The 18,378-nt window shown below is 31.9% G+C and overlaps 1 protein-coding gene across 1 annotated transcript; it reads left to right on the top strand.

Annotated features, from left to right (window-relative positions):
• The first annotated feature begins 6,718 nt into the window (after window positions 1-6,718).
• On the top strand, window positions 6,719-15,697 carry LOC133310186 (uncharacterized). The gene is made up of 4 exons (XM_061511083.1): window positions 6,719-6,763; window positions 13,009-14,217; window positions 14,370-14,483; window positions 14,594-15,697. The coding sequence occupies exons 1-4, from the start codon at window positions 6,719-6,721 to the stop codon at window positions 15,695-15,697; spliced, it is 2,472 nt and encodes an 823-aa protein (XP_061367067.1).
• Window positions 15,698-18,378: the final 2,681 nt, after the last annotated feature.

The following is an 18,378-nucleotide window of genomic DNA, read 5'->3' as shown; positions in this document are numbered from 1 at the left end:
AGAAACAAACATAAATAAAAATACACTGTTAGAGGTTAATAATTAGATAAACCTATACGTTTTCATGTTATAAGTAGTATTGGAGTCATTATCAGTAAATGTCATTGTTTATTTGCACGTTCCTCTGGTCCAAGCTTCTATTATACTTAATAGTTGGATTTGTTGATGGTTTTTTTTAACTGTTTTATTAATAAGCATAGATTACGCAATACCTTACGTCATAAGTTATTTTAAATTAATAACCCGTGCTGCTCAGGACACGATGCCAACCTTATTGGCCAATTTGTGGCCAGCATTCCACTTTTTTCTTTTATAAATTACTGAAACACAGAATTTAAATTGTTGGCAGAAGAAAACTATTTCTTTTTTTTTTGGTGCACAATATTAAATATTTGATAGTATAAAATTTGATAATATAAAATTTAATTATATAAGATCTGATTAAATTTTAATATTATCTAACGTTTGACATGATATTATATACAATAATATATTGTATAAGATAATATCATTCAATATTTGGTAATATACTGTAAAATATTATTCGACAAAAATACAAGTCTTCAAATATTTCATATGATATTAATTTTTATAAAAAATTATTGATCAGTGCTATGATGCACCGGCACTGAAACGGGACACGACACGACACGCCGACACGTTAATTCTAAAAAATGTCATATTTCGACATGTTAGGACACGTTTTGATATTAAATAATATTTTAAAATATATAATATACTTTATATTTAATACATATAACAACCTATAATAAGTCATATAACCAATCAAATATTCAAATTTCATAACATAAATATAAACAAAAATAATTTTTCGTATCTTGTTAATTTTTCATGTAAATTTCATAACAGAAAAAAATTGATTTATAAGTTATTATTATTTTTTAGTTAATAAAATAAAATTAAGAAGTAAAAAAAAAGGTGTCGAATGCGTGTCGGAGCATTGATCGCGTGTCGAAAAAATGTGTCGGAGCGATGACCGCGTGTCGGAGCATGTCGTTGTCCGACACGTGTCCGACATGCACATTTTGAAAAAAATAATGAGTCGATGCTTTGGAGGATCAGTGTGTCCAAAAAATAATTTTTTTATAAAAAAAAATTCTTCAATATTTTAAAAATTAACATATTAAAAAATTAATTTTTATTTTAATATATTAATTCTTGAGAATTGTACTGGTCAACAATATTAATACATCAATCCCTTGTCATGCCTAATATATCACTCTCCATTAAGCTGATTAATTAAGTTTTACATCATTTCGATGTATCAAGGCTGATTAATTAAGTTATACATCATTTTGATGTATTAAAAGATTCTACTGTATAATATATCATAATATATAATATAAACTTATATTATAAGACATTATACATCACACGAGATAGGACCTCAGCCCTATTGCTTCAACAAAATGAAACACACCAACATAACAGACCAGTAACCAAGAACATGACATCAAAGTAGTTCACAACATCTCAACCATGCATCAACTTTTGAATCTTGATACTCATTGAGGTTTTAATTTCTTTCTCACTAATAAAAATGAAGAAATAATAAAGTTTAAACTATAATTGGTAGCAGACTGTGTAATAAATAAATTGAATGGTTGAAAAGGGATTCATTGACCACAGCGAAGGAGTCTCCAAAATGTCACACCTGTCCGTCAAAAAGAATGCTATCGACGGGTGAAATGCATTTACACTTGATATGTTTCATCTGTGCAACTGAAACATAATTTATTAAGTGCATAATATTGCACCGGTACAATTGCGACATAATTTATATAATAATTCATAGAAGTGCATGATATTAAACTCTAGAAGCAACCTCTACATACTATTCCTTCTTGTCTTCTCTTTCACAATGTGGTTTCAGACCAGGCAGGTTTATCGTGCCGGGCAACAACCCACACTGCATATCCATGGAGAAATATGTACAAGTCGATTTCAAATTTACTTTGTAAACTTAACAATTTAAATTTTTTCTTAAAGGAATAAATGCAATTTTTATCATCTAATTATAAATTGCTATTGTCTTATTTCTTGCACACATGCTCTCGACCAGCTATGTGCCCAATCTCAATGCCATCAATGAATCTGCACGATTGAAAATCCGCTCCCGTAGAATTTGTTTGGTGCACCTGATAAAGAGAATAGGATAAGATAAATTATCACATCCTACTTTTATTTAATATTTGGTAAACTAATGAGATATTATAGTCTTATCCTATTCGCTAATTGTATCCTTCCTAGAAGCAAATAACATATCCTAACACTACAACAGAAATGCTTTTTAGCCACGACAAAGATCATGGCAAAATATGAATAAAACCGTGGCTAAACAAATTGTCCACTGTTTGCAAAACCGTGGCTAAAATGGGCGTTGCATTATTTTAACCACGGTATTTTTTGCATGTAAGCATGGGCAAAACGAGCGTGGTAACATTGAATTAGCCACGGTTTCACTTATGTTAGCCACGTTATTTCGTGGCTAAATGATTTAGATCCCAATGATTAAAAGTTTTATTTTGCCACAAACAAAACCGTGGCTAAATATAAGGAATTTTTTTAAATAAAAAATATTACAAATTATCCTTATCATATAAAAAACAAATAATAAAAATTGCATTTGATGCAAGAACCAAATTAAGGGAAGTAATCAAGTAATAAAGTGGAGTACACAATTTAACAAAATACATTTTACAATATAGCCAAGGGTGTAAGCTTATAGATATTTGGTGGATCTTAAAGGATAGTATATGTATATAATTACAAAAGAGGTATGTAATTAATTAAATAGATCCGTATTTATTGCTTGAATTCCTCTCAGTGTTACAATGTCAGTTACAAGGACATCATCCCAATAAAAAAGTCAAAAAAAGGTGAAGGAAAACTCGAAGATTAGAGGGGGAAGGGACACAGATTTTATAAGGCCATCGACATAATACAATAAAAGCCTAAAACAACTAAATGTGACAAAGGTTGTAACATTTTTTCAACCTGTCATTTTAGTAATCACAATTATTAAGGTGAACTCCGATACAAGTTGTGAACCATGATTTACGCAGGAAACATCTGAAGTGGTCAGTGGTCTATGATTCTACTAAATTTAGCTGAATGTGAGAATCTTTTATCTTGTAATTCCAGGCAACTTCCATTGTCCTTCATACCTTGTTCAATCAGATCTAATTGGATTGCTAAACCTGAATTAATCCAAACTGAGATTCATGAACTTGAATTAGTAACATTCTTTAAATAAACAGAACAAAAACAACTTGACTAGGGGTTACAAGACTAACATTCTCATAATATTCATTATAGCAACACTAACTTATATTACTTTAGGTGATTAAAACATATTTCTAAAGTATAAGAGACCTGGGCTTCTGGTATTATCTTCAGTTTGTAGCCATTTGGAACTTCAAACACATGATTTTTTTGCATAGGTAAAACAACAACAAATATAAGCTTGTTAGTCGTTAGTTTATATGTATGAAATATCCACCAGAATTAACAAGTAAATTTATTTTATTTTATTTTTTAGGCTACATAATTAAAGGAGCGATTAACATCTTTGTTATGAGACTCTGCTGCTTTTCAAGATTCTATTACAAATGACTACTGGGTCAGTTTGATGGTTAAAAATCTGCAACCATTGAAGAACTTCAAAGGAATTTTTAAGTCATAACTCAAGAAAATAAAGTGTACCAAAGAAAAAAAAGATAATAATGTTTTGGAACAATAGTAGTGGATGGGGAGGGGGGAGGGGTCCATGAAGGGAATAAATCTATTGTGTTAAGCAATGCCAGGACGTTTTGGCCATCTTACCATCCACGTCCCTATCGTATATCAACTGGTCAATTGGTTTGGGTCTATCACGAATCAATTATCTTAAAAATTTAAATTGATAGGTAACACGAACAATTTTATATTACATATGTTTTGGAGGTAAGATAAGGAGGGTACAAGATCACGACAGTTCTTATTGGTACAGGCTTTATAGTACCTTTGCCCATAATGTAGTATGGATTCTCCTTTCTCATTAATCTTCATTGAGCCAACTCATTATAGAATCATTCTCCGCTTTAAGGTGTCTCCAACCCCGACTTTAGGCCAACTCAAGTCCCTTGATGATCCTCACCAACTCTGTCATTAGAGCAAAACAATGGCCAATTCGATAGGAAAACCCTGCTAATTAACCAGCTGCCATTCTAATCTGTAATTATCCTACCACACTTAACTAGACTTGGGTTACCCATAGCAGCGTCATTTGTATTGAGCTTAGTCCTTCCCGGTATTATTACCATTCTAGTACGCTTCATACATATCCAATTCACCAACTTCATTGTTGCCTCAATTTTTTGTTATTCGTTCGTATTTTGGTTCTTATGTATTGCCACATTCCTCCAACCCCAAGCATGCCAGCAGATCATGACCATGAACAACGTAGACCAAGGTGCGACATAAGGTCCAGATATCAAGATAATTTTTTATTTAACAAATAAGTTTAGACATTTCAAGAGAATTTTTTATTTAAATAGGCTATAGCATAAGCATTTACAAAACTCTAACTAACTCGTGAATGCGACATATTTATTTATTATTTATGTTTTAAAGGCTCTTGTGCTGTTAAAAAATCAGAGAGTTTCAAGACCTGTTCAAGGTACACCTGAAGTTTCTTAATGCGACCCATGTAGTCCTGGTCTTCAACAGAAAGAGCTATAGGCTTGGCATCTGCACCATGACCATCAAACTGAAGTGGACCTGGATTTCTATAAATATCGTCCATAAGAAAGCTTGTTGCATTTAGTTTCAACATGCTGCAAACAAGATCATGAATTAGAGCATGCCCTGAATTTACAACCAATAAATGAGACCAAGCAAGCTGAGGTAAAAAAACAAAATGTGTATATAAATAGTGAGAGGAAAGGAGTAAGTACATATACACATACCTGACCAAGAAGAGTACAAATGAAAATCTCTAGTTATATTTTATATCCATGTGCAGGCATATACACATACATCATACAACATGACAAAAAGCCTTACTCATGCTTTTCCTCTCAAGTCAACAGTAGCTGGATGAATAGCAGGTTTTCCAATTGATGTGGATCCTGGATTTGGAGACCAGCGCTTCACTGTCATCACAGCCTGAAGTTCATAATAGACAGACAAAACACTGAACATTCTCTACCATGAAAAGCATTGATATATAATACAAAAGCATAATAAATAACCATTAAACAGGGGTTTCAAGCAAAAACATAAAGAAAAAAAAAACATAGACATACTGCAATTGGAGCAGCCCCTCATCACCACTTGTTTACAGGATTCTTCAGGTTAGTTGCAGTTGCCAAGTATCCATTTAAAATATCTAAAATATTTTAGAAGGAAAATATATTTAACTCACAAAAAAAGTCCCAATGAATTACAAGCTACCAAAATTTGATTAAAATAAAATAAAGAAGAAAAAAACACTTTGGAAATGCTAAGTGAACCAAGTAATGACTAATGAAGTACAAGCTACTACAATTCAATATACCAGAAACCAAACGAACGAGGAAAAATATATACTGTAAACAAAACTTTTAATTGATTATTTTTTTTATTTTGTAAAATTAATCTTGTTCATTTTACAATTTATTTATTTTTTTGTAAATTATTTTATAGAGAATATTGATATCTTGTGAAATTACTACCTGTAATAATATTATATTTTTAATTCTTTCCTAAATACTCATACTCTTTATCAACCAATGCGCTTTACATGTTTTTAAATCAAGCTTATTGATTTTCCGAGCTGTTACTACTTGCTACAACAGAAAAATAAATTAGCCATTCAATACTGACCTTGTAACCGCAGCCAGATACACAAGCATAGAAACGTTCCATTAAAGGAAGGGATTAATCATCATTAACATGTAAAAACAACCATTCCATAATTAAGCTATTTAAAAAGCTACAAGCATATTGCAATTAATTGCCATTCTTCCCCAACATTGTCTTCATTTCAGAACTAACACTAAATTTCTCTGACAACAACTCAACATATAGAAACCTTTCCTTTAAGGTCGCAGAATCAAACATTAAAGTAATTAAGAGAGAGAAATCATTAGAAAATAACTTTAATGTTAGAGTAAATCAGACCATCATCAAGTTAAGTTGCAGATTGCAATCACTAATATGGTGAGTAAAAGAAGCAAGGGCGATAATAGAAAATACCTCTGAATAACTGGCAGCTCCAGGAGAACGATCAATATAAGCACTCCATTGTTGATCCTTTATTACAAGATCCTTGTAGCATATGTGCTCGAAGTCCTCCAAACCTGGTTAACCAATGCTCTATCATTTGTAAATCAGAATCGTGTTCAGTCAACTAGCAACCCAACTTTTACAATCACATTTTTTTCCTTTCTTTTTTCTCATAATGTGCCAAGAAGAATTAACATACTAATTTATCAAGATAAACAATGTCTCAACACAATCACCAGAAGTACCAAAGTAACCAACAAGTGTCCAATTCTATTAACCTTTTGTCAAACACTTAACAGGCATTTTCAGATAAGAACACAATTTCACCAGCTGAAGCTAAATCAATTTGAATTAAGAACAGAAATTTCACTAGTTAAAGCTAAAGCAGTGATAATCCAAAATTACAAACCAAAAGAAATCCCTACCTTCGATTCATGCGACTCCGACGATGAGATTCTTAGCAAAACTAGAAGCAAGAATAGCAAAACGCAGAGTAGGAGCTTGAGATCACAACATTAATTAACCGAAGTAGTTGTGTGGACAGGGATGATGTAGTGAAGCAACTAAGACAAATGGAAGACGAAGCGCTAATTAACCAATGTTGTATTATCAAATAGATCAATAAGATTAACATAAAATCACAGCTCAATTTATAGATCTACGCCTTATATTGATTCAATTCAAAAAGAGAGAGATGATAGGGGAAAGAGAAAGCAAACCTTCTAAATTAAAAAATATTTTCAAATAGATGGAACGATAAGTGATCGAAATGTATTTGGGTATTTAGACATCCAGGGAAATCGGGGTAGTGAGTGGGAAGTCAGTGGCAGTGATGGCCAGCAATTTAAACGGGTCTACGCGCTAACTAATTGCAACGTGCTTTACGCATTGCTAAATTGCCGTGGTGAAATGTCATTTCTGTTGTAGTGTAAGGGGTAGGTTGAGTTATGATTCAACTGAATAGGATAACAAAAATAAATGAGATCTTTGGGCAGAAAACTTCACCACTCGACATTCACCTCCTTTAACTCCACCACTCCAAACTCCACGAGACATTCACCTTCTCCAGCCCCTTGTTGCAGGTGAAGACGAAGATGAAGGCATGGTTGATGCACAGTATATAGGATAATGTCTGATAGTATAAGACCTGATTAAATTTTAATATTATCCAGCATTTTGCATGCTATTGTATAAGATAATATATTATACAAGATAATATCATCTAGTATTTGATAATGCACTGTATAATACTAGATAGAACAAATATTTTTGACAAAAATATCCTTTAATAAAGAATTTATATAATTCTTCCAAATATGTCATATGATATTAATTTTTATAAATATCTATTGATTAGTGTGTCCAAAAAATATATTTTTTTATAAAAATAAAAATATCCAATATTTTAAAAATTAATATATTGAAAAATTATTTTTTATTTTAATATATTAAATTAAAAATATATTAATTATTGAGAATTACACAGGTGCCCTTATCAGGCCTAATCTCATCCCTTAGGGCCTATTTGGTGTGATGTATAAGGCTTGATAGTATAAGTTTATACTATACGTTGTGACACAGTTGTTTGATGTGACCATTGTATAGTATAAGCTTATACAGCAGATCCCCTTAATACAACAAAATGATGTATAACTTAATCAGGCCTAAGGGGGTAATATTAGTATTGTTGTATTAATATTGCTTACAAGTACAATTCTCAAGAGCTAATATATCATTTCAATATTAAAATTTAATCAGGTCTTATAAAATCAGACCTTATACTAGCAGATTTTATCCAATACTATGCACCAAACATACCCTTAAAGTTTGTAAACAAAAAGTTTGTAAATATAACCTTCCCGGTACATATTTCCTAGATTAATTGAGAGTTGTTCATATGAAGAATCCAGACAATTTGAAGACCCATTATAATACCCCATAACCAGTTTGGGGTGATGGGCATTGCCGTGAACCGAAAGGGGATGAACTAGGGAAGGAGGATGAGGGGGACGTGAGAAAGAAGGTGCTGAATAATAAAATATATATACTTTTTTTTATAAAAGAAGAGTTTTAGAAATTTTGAATAATTAAAAATAAAAGTTAATGTAGAAATAATTTAAAAGAAAAAAATTTAAAAAGTATATAAAATTAGGCTTTAATGTTTCTACAGTCAATGTAGATAAGTTATTTATATTCACTCTTAAAACGACGTCGTTTTGAGTTGAAAAATTAAAAAATAACAATAAGAAAGATTATTATAACCCTGAAATAAATTATAATTACAAAAAATACCTTGATTTCCGTTCCAAAATGACGTTGTATTAGGCTCAATCTAGAAAAGACGAACCCATAAAATTATGCTATAGAGGGTATTTTCGTCTATTTATATCATATCCTAGCGCTATTTAATTCAAATCAAACATATGATAGAATAATATAATCCTATTTGAATCCACTAGGGTTAGCCTAGTGGTGTGGGGTGTGTGTGTTAGGTGTGTGTAGTGTAGTGATATGTGTTCAATTCTCATGTAATGCAAAAAAAATATAATCCTATTTGACTGGCTATCTAGTATACATCAAATACAAGATAACTTATCATACCTATATTATATTCTACCCTAATTCAATCCTTTTATCCTATCGGTTCTTATGTTAACCAAATGAACCCATATTGTTCATAAGTAGGGGCCCTAAACGAACTAGGAGTCTTTGGCTCAGCTCGTGAAGGCCTGAGCTTATATGTCTAAATTGGTTGTTGACATCAGGTTTGAACTTATATAAAAGCTCGTTTAATAAAAAGGCCTAAGGCTCAAATTCAAAAGCTCGGCCTTAGAGCCTTTCAGGCTGGCCTAGTATATTATTATTATTTTTTATATTTTTTGTACTACTTGTAATAGTCCTCTCTTTCTTCTCAATCCATTTCACTTCATTCTATTGGTTAAATAGACTTTTTGAATGATTTTGTTCTATATTATGCTATTTGGATATACAATGAATTTATGAATATTTATGGAATAATTAGTGTTATTGATTGTATATTCTGTTTGGATAAATTTTTGTTGTTTTATTTTTTTAAAACAGACTATACCAAACTTTTATTTTTTGTAAATAAGTCAGAGCACAGGCCGATAATTATATTTATAACAGGTAACAAGCTTGGTTAGGCTAACACATTTAAACACAAACTTAACCTTCTAAGATCAAAACTCGATTCGACTCGGCTCGGCCCGTTAAACCCCTGTTCATAAGTAATGCTCCACTGAGTTATAAAGCACGTTGGAAATCTCTATAACAGATCAGGATATCCGATACGATCTTATTTCTTTATAAATAAATTAATAATTATTATTTTCTTACTCTTTATCCTAATAATGCAATATTTGTAACCGTTGATTTGAACAACTTCGATAAATTTTTATTTTTTTTTGGAGGTTACAAGGAATTGAACGCAACACCCTACACTACACACACTCCTAACACACACACCCCACACAACTTCGATAATTTGACATGAATTGTATAATAGAATTTGTTTTTATCCTTGGATCACTCGTAAATAATTCATTTTTTTTATATCCAATGTATGCGCGCATGCATGTGTTTATTATTTTTTGGTGAGTGAGAGTTCTTTTATATAAATGAGATTTATTATAAATAATTAATTTAGACAAATCCTATTGCATAAAACTCTCCAAATTTGAGAGAGTGAGGGTGATTCTAACTAATTAATTTAAATTCTTAAATTTGCGAAACAAATTAAAAAATATTACACATACTAAATAACATTTTTTATTTATTATAATCCACAAAATGACATCCTCGCCTCTCTGTACTCCATTTTCCTTCTCCTTATTTTAATCCCAAATAATTTCATCTTATTGTCCCATCTCTTGGGGTTGAACAATAAATTATCTCGGGAAAAAGTCAATCTTCAAAATCTTAAGAGGCTAAGAAGGGCACAGGCATCACAAAAGAAAACGATAAAATTAATAAATTATTAAAAATTATTTCATGCGTTTTATGAATATTTTAAATTCAAATAAAATATAAAATAAATATTAAAATATTTAATTTTTTAAAATAATTCTAGAAGAGATATGAATAATTAATTTAGGGAAATAAAAAAATAATATTAAAAGAGAAAAATATTAAAAATATATAAAATATGCATAATTAATTTAAAAATTAAATTTAAAAGTTAAAAAATAATTAATTAAGAAATAATCACTTTCAAGAAAAAAAATACAATAATTTAATATATTGAAATGTATTTTAAAAAAGAAAGAGGAAGATTATACTTACAACTTTTTAAAAAAAAGAAATGTGATAAGACGAAAAAAGAAACAATTTTTTTTAGGAAGGTTATACTTACAATTTTTTTTTACAACCTCTTACAACTATATCTTAACACCGTTTATTTTTGCCAATCAACGGTTATCATTTATTGTGAATTAACAATTAATTAATGAGTTTAATTTACGAAAATCATAACCGTTGATTGACAAAAATCAACGGTGTTGGTATTAAGATATGGTTGTAAGAGGTGGTAAAAAAAAGGTTGTAAGTATAATCTTCCTTTTTTTTTTTATAAATTCATCTGTTTTTGAATTATGTGTGGTAAGTTGTAACGACAAATATGATGTCATTATTATTATAAAAATAAAAAACACCAACAACAAAAAGAGTGAGGGTCCAGACAGACGCCGGCACAAAATTGATTGGAAGTGTGCGTATTAATGTCGCCAAATGGATATTATTAAAAACGAAGAACGTGACCTTAATTGAAATAGCATCTAGCTCTGCCTACGTTTTCTAAACACACAATTGAAGCCGTGGACAATATTTTTGAATGAATCATATTGTAGTTTTTTTGTAGATATACTTGTTATTAATTTATTTTTATATGTTAATTTTAATAATTTTTTAATAAAATTCTTAGTTAAGTCTTAATATCAAGTTTAGCTTGAATTCGGCCTATTATATAAAGTCAAATAAAAATAGTTTAGCCTTCATAAAAAAGTCTATTTAAAAAGCAGTTTATAATCTTACTTTTACATATCGAACCTATAAGAATACATGTTGACGTATATCATATTATTGATTTTAAATAAATAAATAAATTATTTTTTAATAATTTTGAATAATGAAGTAATGTTACTTTAATTATTGAATGCCTAAAAGGTAGGGGTGGCAATACGGGTCAACCCGACACGACACGACACGACACGTTTTCGACCCGTACACTATTTGACACGACCCTGACACGACCTGTTTTGTAAACGGGTCACAAAACACAAACCCTGACACGACCCGTTGCGGGTCACGGGTCGACACGACACGACCCGCAAAATTTAAAATTTTAAAAAAAGTGATATTTTTTGAAAAATAAATAAATTAAAAACAATAAACAATAAAAATAAAAATAAAAAAAGATTAGCTTCTGTTTTTTGAGATTTTTAGTTCCTTCTATTCTTTTCTATACTAAACAATGACTATATATATCAATATATAAATGAATAAAAATAATAATATAATAAAATATTTAATAAAAAAATAAAAAAATGACACTGTGCGGGTTGACACGCGAACCCGCGGGTTGACACGTGACCCGACACGAAAAAAACGGGTCACATTTACACAACCCTGACACGACACGCCTTGACCCGCGGGTTGACACGACACGTGATTTGGCGGGTCGGGTCACGGGTCAACCCGCGGGTCAATACCTGTATTGCCACCCCTACTAAAAGGCTTAAATAGGCTAACAGGCTTATGCTATGATTTTTGCTTTTTAAACATATGTCAAACTAAATTTATAATTTGGGTCTACACAAGACTCACAGACCAGATCAGGTCTAAAGTAATTTACACAAATCTGACTTATTTAAACCAAAGCTTAGCACGACCTAACCTATTTACACTTCTAAAAACTTATATAATAGTAGTAGAAAAGAATAAAAGTAAAAAATAAAATAAAGAAAGTCCAAAAAATAAAATAAATTGAATATTAAAAGGAAAATAAATAAAAATAAAAATAGTCATGACAAAAAAAAGAAAGAAGAAATAAGACTAATATGTTGAAAACTTAAAATACTTATAAAAAAAATAAAAATAGAAGAAAAAAAATGAAATATGTCTAAATCAAAAAGAAGAAAATATACTCAGGAAAAAAAAAACCAAATATGTTGAAAACTTATAATAGTAACATAAAAGGGATTTTTGTCCTTTTTGCCCCTCATTAATTAATTAATAACTATTTTGCCTCTTACACAAAATTATCCACCAACCTGCACCTCTTTAATCGATTACACCTCTTTAATTGATTAACTTGAATATTTAATCGGTTAAGTGGTCAAAATATATAAAAAAACGTTGACCCAAAATTTAATCGATTAAATATCCCACTTTATCGATTAAATTTCGGGATATTTAATCGATTAAATTTCGAGATATTTAATCGATTAAATTTCGTGATATTTAATCGATTAACTCATTTAGTTAATCCATTAAAACGTGGCAGGAACATTTTTTAAACCCACCATTTGGCAGAGGGGTTATTTTCAAACCCTGCTCAATTAGAGAGGAGATAAAAGCCCCAACTCCAAATTCAGCTCCAGAAATCTTCGTCTAAGCGTGTGGATTGCGAAGATAAAAGCCCCCCATTTTGGGTGCATTCAAGTTAGAAAAGATTACCTCCTCAAAAAACTTCATGAAACTCAAATGAACACCAACAACTAGTTGGACCAGGTTCAGGCAGATCTGGATAAGGCCCTTCAGGATGAACTCAACCGTGTTTTGGAACAAGAAGAAGCTCTTTGGTTCCAAAAAGCAAGATGTAAGTGGATAACAGATGGTGATCGTAATATTATATTTTATCATACCACCACCATTATCAGGAGAGCTAGAAATAAAATTCTAGAATTGGAAAATGATGAAGGACACCTTGTGAGAGAAGAAGATAATTTGATTAAGCTTATCCACTCTTTTTTCACCAAGTTATTTTCTGAGGAGAATCACAACAGACCATGGACTGTTACCAAATCCAACTGGCCTGCCTTTGAGGAAGCTGAGTTGAAGGTGCTAAAGGATCCTATTTCTGATCTAATGATAAAGGAGGCCTTCTTCTCAATGAATGGTCTTAAAGCTCCTGGTCCAGATGGGTTCCCTGCTATTTTCTTCCAAAAAAACTGGGAGTTAATGAAGAATCAAGCTGTTGAGTGTGTGAACCAGATCTGGAAAAATCCAGCTAAAGTGAGGGATCTTAATAAAACTTACCTGGTTCTAATTCCTAAGCTGACTAAGCCTGACAAGATTTCTCAATTTTGGCATATTGCTCTCTGTTCAGTGCTTTATAAAGGTTTTAGTAAAATCATAGTGGGGAAGCTTAAACCTATCCTAAATAAGCTCATCTCCCCTCAACAGGTCAGCTTTGTCCCCAATAGACAAATCCAGGACAATATTGTTATTGCTCAGGAGATGGTCCACTCTATGAATAGGATAAAAGGAAAGAAGGGTTTTCTTACAATCAAGATTGATCTTGAAAAAGCTTATGATCGGATGTCCTGGAGCTTCATTCAGAAAGTTCTTACCGAGATTAATATCCCAGATTCTCTGGTGAATCTCATCATGCATTGTATCTCATCTTCTGATCTAGAAATCATTTGGAATGGTGCTAAATCGGGCAGAGTCTCCCCCAGCAGAGGCTTGAGACAAGGGGATCTCATATCTCCCTATATTTTTGTTCTCTGCATGGAAAAGTTGTCCCACTTAATTGCTAATTCCATTGAGAGAAAAGATTGGAAGCCAATGACAGTTGGCAAAGGTGGCCCCTCAATCTCTCACCTTCTTTTTGCGGATGATTTACTTCTCTTTGGTGAAGCTAATATTGACCAGATTAAGACCATAATGAACTGCCTTGCCACTTTTGGAAATATGTCAGGGCAAAAGGTTAGTTATCTCAAATCTAACATTTTTTTCTCTAAGAATGTTTCTTCTGAGCTTGCTAAAACTATTGTGGAGATCAGTGGTTTTGCACACACACAAAATATTGGCAGATATACTTGGGCTACAAGATGAAGCATGGTAGAATTACTAAGTAGCATTATGGAGAAATTATGGACAGGGTTAATGGTAGGTTACAAGGCTGGAAGAAAAATTGCTTGTCTATGGCAGGAAGTACTCTGGCTAAATCAGTCATATCAGCCATCCCTATGGTAGAAACAAAGATTTTATGAAGGAGGTCTCTTGCAAACCATATGACTCTCACTTTTGGAAAAGCTTATGCAAGATTTGGCCTGACATGATAAACAATATCTTATGGCAGATAGGAAATGGGAAGAAAATAGTTTTCTGGAAGGATAACTGGACTGGCCTAAACTCTAACCTCATATCCTTTACAAATGTTTCCCCTACAACTGAGGCTTCGGATCTGAAGATTAATAATAGCAGTTTCATATCTGAAGAGGGTTGGAATATTCAGTTCCTCCTTAATCATTTTGATTTGAGTGTGGTGAATCAAATTATAGTTATCCTGCATCCAGAAGAGGAAGCAGGGGAGGATTTTGTTAGCTGGAAAAATAGGAAACCGGGACAGTCTATAGTCAAATCCGCTTACATCAACTTGAGCACTTCAAATTCTCATCTTATTAATAGCAGTTGGGACCGCATCTGGAACTGGAAAGGAAAAGAAAGGGTCAAATTTCTTATATGGAATATGTACCATGGAAGAATGTTAACCAAAGAAAATATAGCCAAATGGAGTGACTCATCTGATAGCTGCCCTTCGTGTCCTGAGAAATCGGAGACCAGCTTACATGCTTTCAGAGACTGTCACAAAGCTAGTAAGGTTTGGCTTATCCCAATGCTCCACCCTCTTCCTCACGGTTTCTTTAGCTCCACCTCATTTAAGGAGTGGATTTCTCTTAATTTGAACCAGAGGAATATTCATGGTAAAGACTGGAGGGACCTGTTCTTTACTGTCTGCAACTACCTGTGGTCTTGGAGGAATAAAGAACTTCATGAAGTGAATATGAAGAGACCAGACGATCCTTCTTCTGTTCTTACTGAATCAATAGAGGAAATAAGGTACTGCAGTATAAAAAGTAAACACCAGGAGCTTCTAATAGCACCTCCCCTTCTCTCCTTCCCTTCTTGGACTGCTCCATCTCAAGGGTTTTTAAAATTAAATGTTGATGGTGCGGCTTCGGATAATAAAGTTACTTGTGGTGGCCTCTTGAGAGATTGGAATGGATCTTGGTTATGCGGTTTTTCTGCTTTCATTGGCTCCTGTTCCCCTTTGCAAGCTGAACTCTGGGCCATTCTACGTGGTTTAGATCTTGCTTGGAAGTATGGTTGGAAGAATATTATTTTGGAGTCTGATTCTGTTCAAGCTATTAGCCTTCTTACCATTGATGGTAATGAAACTTGAAATCTCCATTTGGTAGCTAAGATTCGAGCCGTTCTCAATAAAGATTGGTTTGTCCTGTTGAAGAATGTTCCTAGGACTAGTAACAACTGTGCTGATTGGATTGCGAAGAAGGCTATGGATGATTCCTATAGTCTCAAAACAATTTCATCTCTCCACAGTGAGCTCATTAATTAGCTTGCGGATAACCTTCTGGATCCAGGCCTTGAGATGCCTGCTGCTCACAGACGCTGAAGACCCTAGTTTGGTCCTTTTCTGTTCTGTTTTCTTATGTTTCTATAGTTTCTTTTGTTCTGTTTTTTGTCTTTGTTGTGTTTAGTTCTTGTTGGTGGGGCTATGCCCCTCTTGTTTACCAAAAAAAAAAGTAGTAGGTGGACGTAGCTTTTCAGGTTAGCCTGAGTTATTAATGAGGTTTCTCAAACGAGAGAAAATATGTGATACGACTTGGTCAGTCTAACCCTATAGTCGATAAGATTAAACATTTTGGGTAATACTAATTAAGGGGAAAAATTATACTTACAACCTATTTTCGTTTACAATTCTTATAACCATATCTTAACCGTTGATTTCCGCCAATCAACGATATCATTTATTGCGAATTAATAATTAATTAACAAATTTATTTTGCAAAAATCTTAACCGTTGATTGGCGAAAATCAACGGTTAAGATATGATTGTAAGAGGTTGTAAACGAAAATAGGTTATAAGTATAATATTTTCCAATTAAAGTATAATAAAATGGTTTAAAAATTCATATTTAACAAGCAAAAGCGAACAACAAGTGCTGGAATTTAATGAGTTATGAATATCAGGTTTGAGTTGAAAAGATGGTTTTTTTCATCACCCAATATATGTCATTCAAATCATAATATTAATTTAATTTTGAAAAAAAATATTTATCTTTTTAATTAAAAGATATAACTTTGTATCATTTTAGATCATAACCGTTGATTTTTGTCAATCAATAATTAGGATTTATTTGATTTTTTTTTTTGCGAATTACTAATTAATTAATAAATTTATTGGGATTTATTGGGTCAAATTTATTAATTAATTAGTAATTCATAAAAACAACTCAATAAATCCTAACCATTGATTGACAGAAATCAACGGTTAGGATATAAAATGATACAAAGTTATATCCTTTAAAAGGACAAATATTTTTTTCTTTAATTTTTATCTAACAATAAAAAAATGGTTGTAACGGAAAATAAATTGTAAGTATAATCTCTCATGACATAATTATATCATTTTATATTAATTTAAAAAATTAAAGAGTAATTGATGAATGAATATAGATTTTTTTTCTTAAAAAAAAAGGATATAATCTCACACTTGATTGAAGATATCTTATGAAGTCAAAAAATAAAATAAAATCTCAAGGACCCCTGAGGTCTAAAACTAAGGAAGACAGATACTTAAAGTTAGTCCATCTTTTACAACATAGGATGACTTTTTTTTTTTTTTTTTTTTTTGTAGATACAACATAGGATGACTTAAACTTATGCATATAATGATTTTAAGTTGTACTTGGCGTAAAATATTTAACCACGGGATGGGAAGATTTCTTAGAAGGCATGTACTTTAATTGACATGAAGATGTAGTTCCATCTTAATGAATTCCCGGCAAGACTCTCAAATATAGTTCTTAATAACGTGTCAATCACAATTGGAATCTTCAGAATATCTCATTTGGTTGGGAACAATCTCCTTCAAAATAATTATGAAAAGAAGTCCGCGTCAAAAGCATATTCATAAATGATTGTTACCAAAAGTTTTGTCTAAAATAATACTAATATATAAACCATTAAAACAATTACATAAGTTGTCAATGCAATAAATAAATAAACTATAATCATAACACGCTGAAAGTTGAGAGATGTTTAGTTATATGATTGAGCCCAATGCTGTAGAAGTCCATCTTTCAGCACCCAAAAAACAAAAAAAGTCCCATGTTTTATTCACACGTCAACAAAAACTTGGCTACTGTAGACATGGGGTGAGAGCATGTGTTTGATCATCCTCAGTATCATTTTTGGAAGAAATTTAAAGTTTTAATTCTGAGATTCACCTCAAATCGGACTAGTCGCGAAACGATGAACCGATTGGAATATCTCTTAAAAAAAAAAAAAAAGGAAAATTGGCGACCTGTAGACATGGGGCAATAGCTAGCCTAGCTACTGATCACTTTTACTACTTGCCTATTTTGTTATGGACCACTCTCCCACTTGCACCATCTTCCACTAATTTAAATATGGGAAAACCATTAAGATATCCTTTAAAATCAACTCAACAAACAGAAGAATTCAAATCCGTTAAGAAGTGTAGACCCATGTTTTTGTTAGCATTCTCCATCTCTCTCCCACTGGAACAATGTTCCCTATATTGAAATATATAAATATATTAAGAACAATGTAGCCAAAGGTGCATCATATTTTACGTCACATGAAAAGCTTTCCTCCTCTTCAAGCTGCAGAAGCCTCTCCCTTCCCCAACATGATCTCTTCCATTCCCCTATATTCCTCTGGGATTTTCTACATATAATCCTTTCTATCACCAAAAATACTACCTTACCATGCAAGGAAAGCATGCAAAACTGAGCACCTTTAGTCCCAGCTTCTCCTCCATCTCTCTATCATTAATTTGATTTCCTTTTATATATATATATGCCATTTCTTTAGGTC

Source organism: Gastrolobium bilobum, unplaced genomic scaffold (genome assembly GCF_033153095.1).
Source record: "Gastrolobium bilobum isolate Gb01-03AN ecotype WA unplaced genomic scaffold, APGP_CSIRO_Gbil_v1 utg8584, whole genome shotgun sequence".
NCBI classification, from domain to species: domain Eukaryota; kingdom Viridiplantae; phylum Streptophyta; class Magnoliopsida; order Fabales; family Fabaceae; genus Gastrolobium; species Gastrolobium bilobum.
Note: the sequence above shows the minus strand (reverse complement) of the source record. Positions and strands in the feature narration are given on the sequence as shown.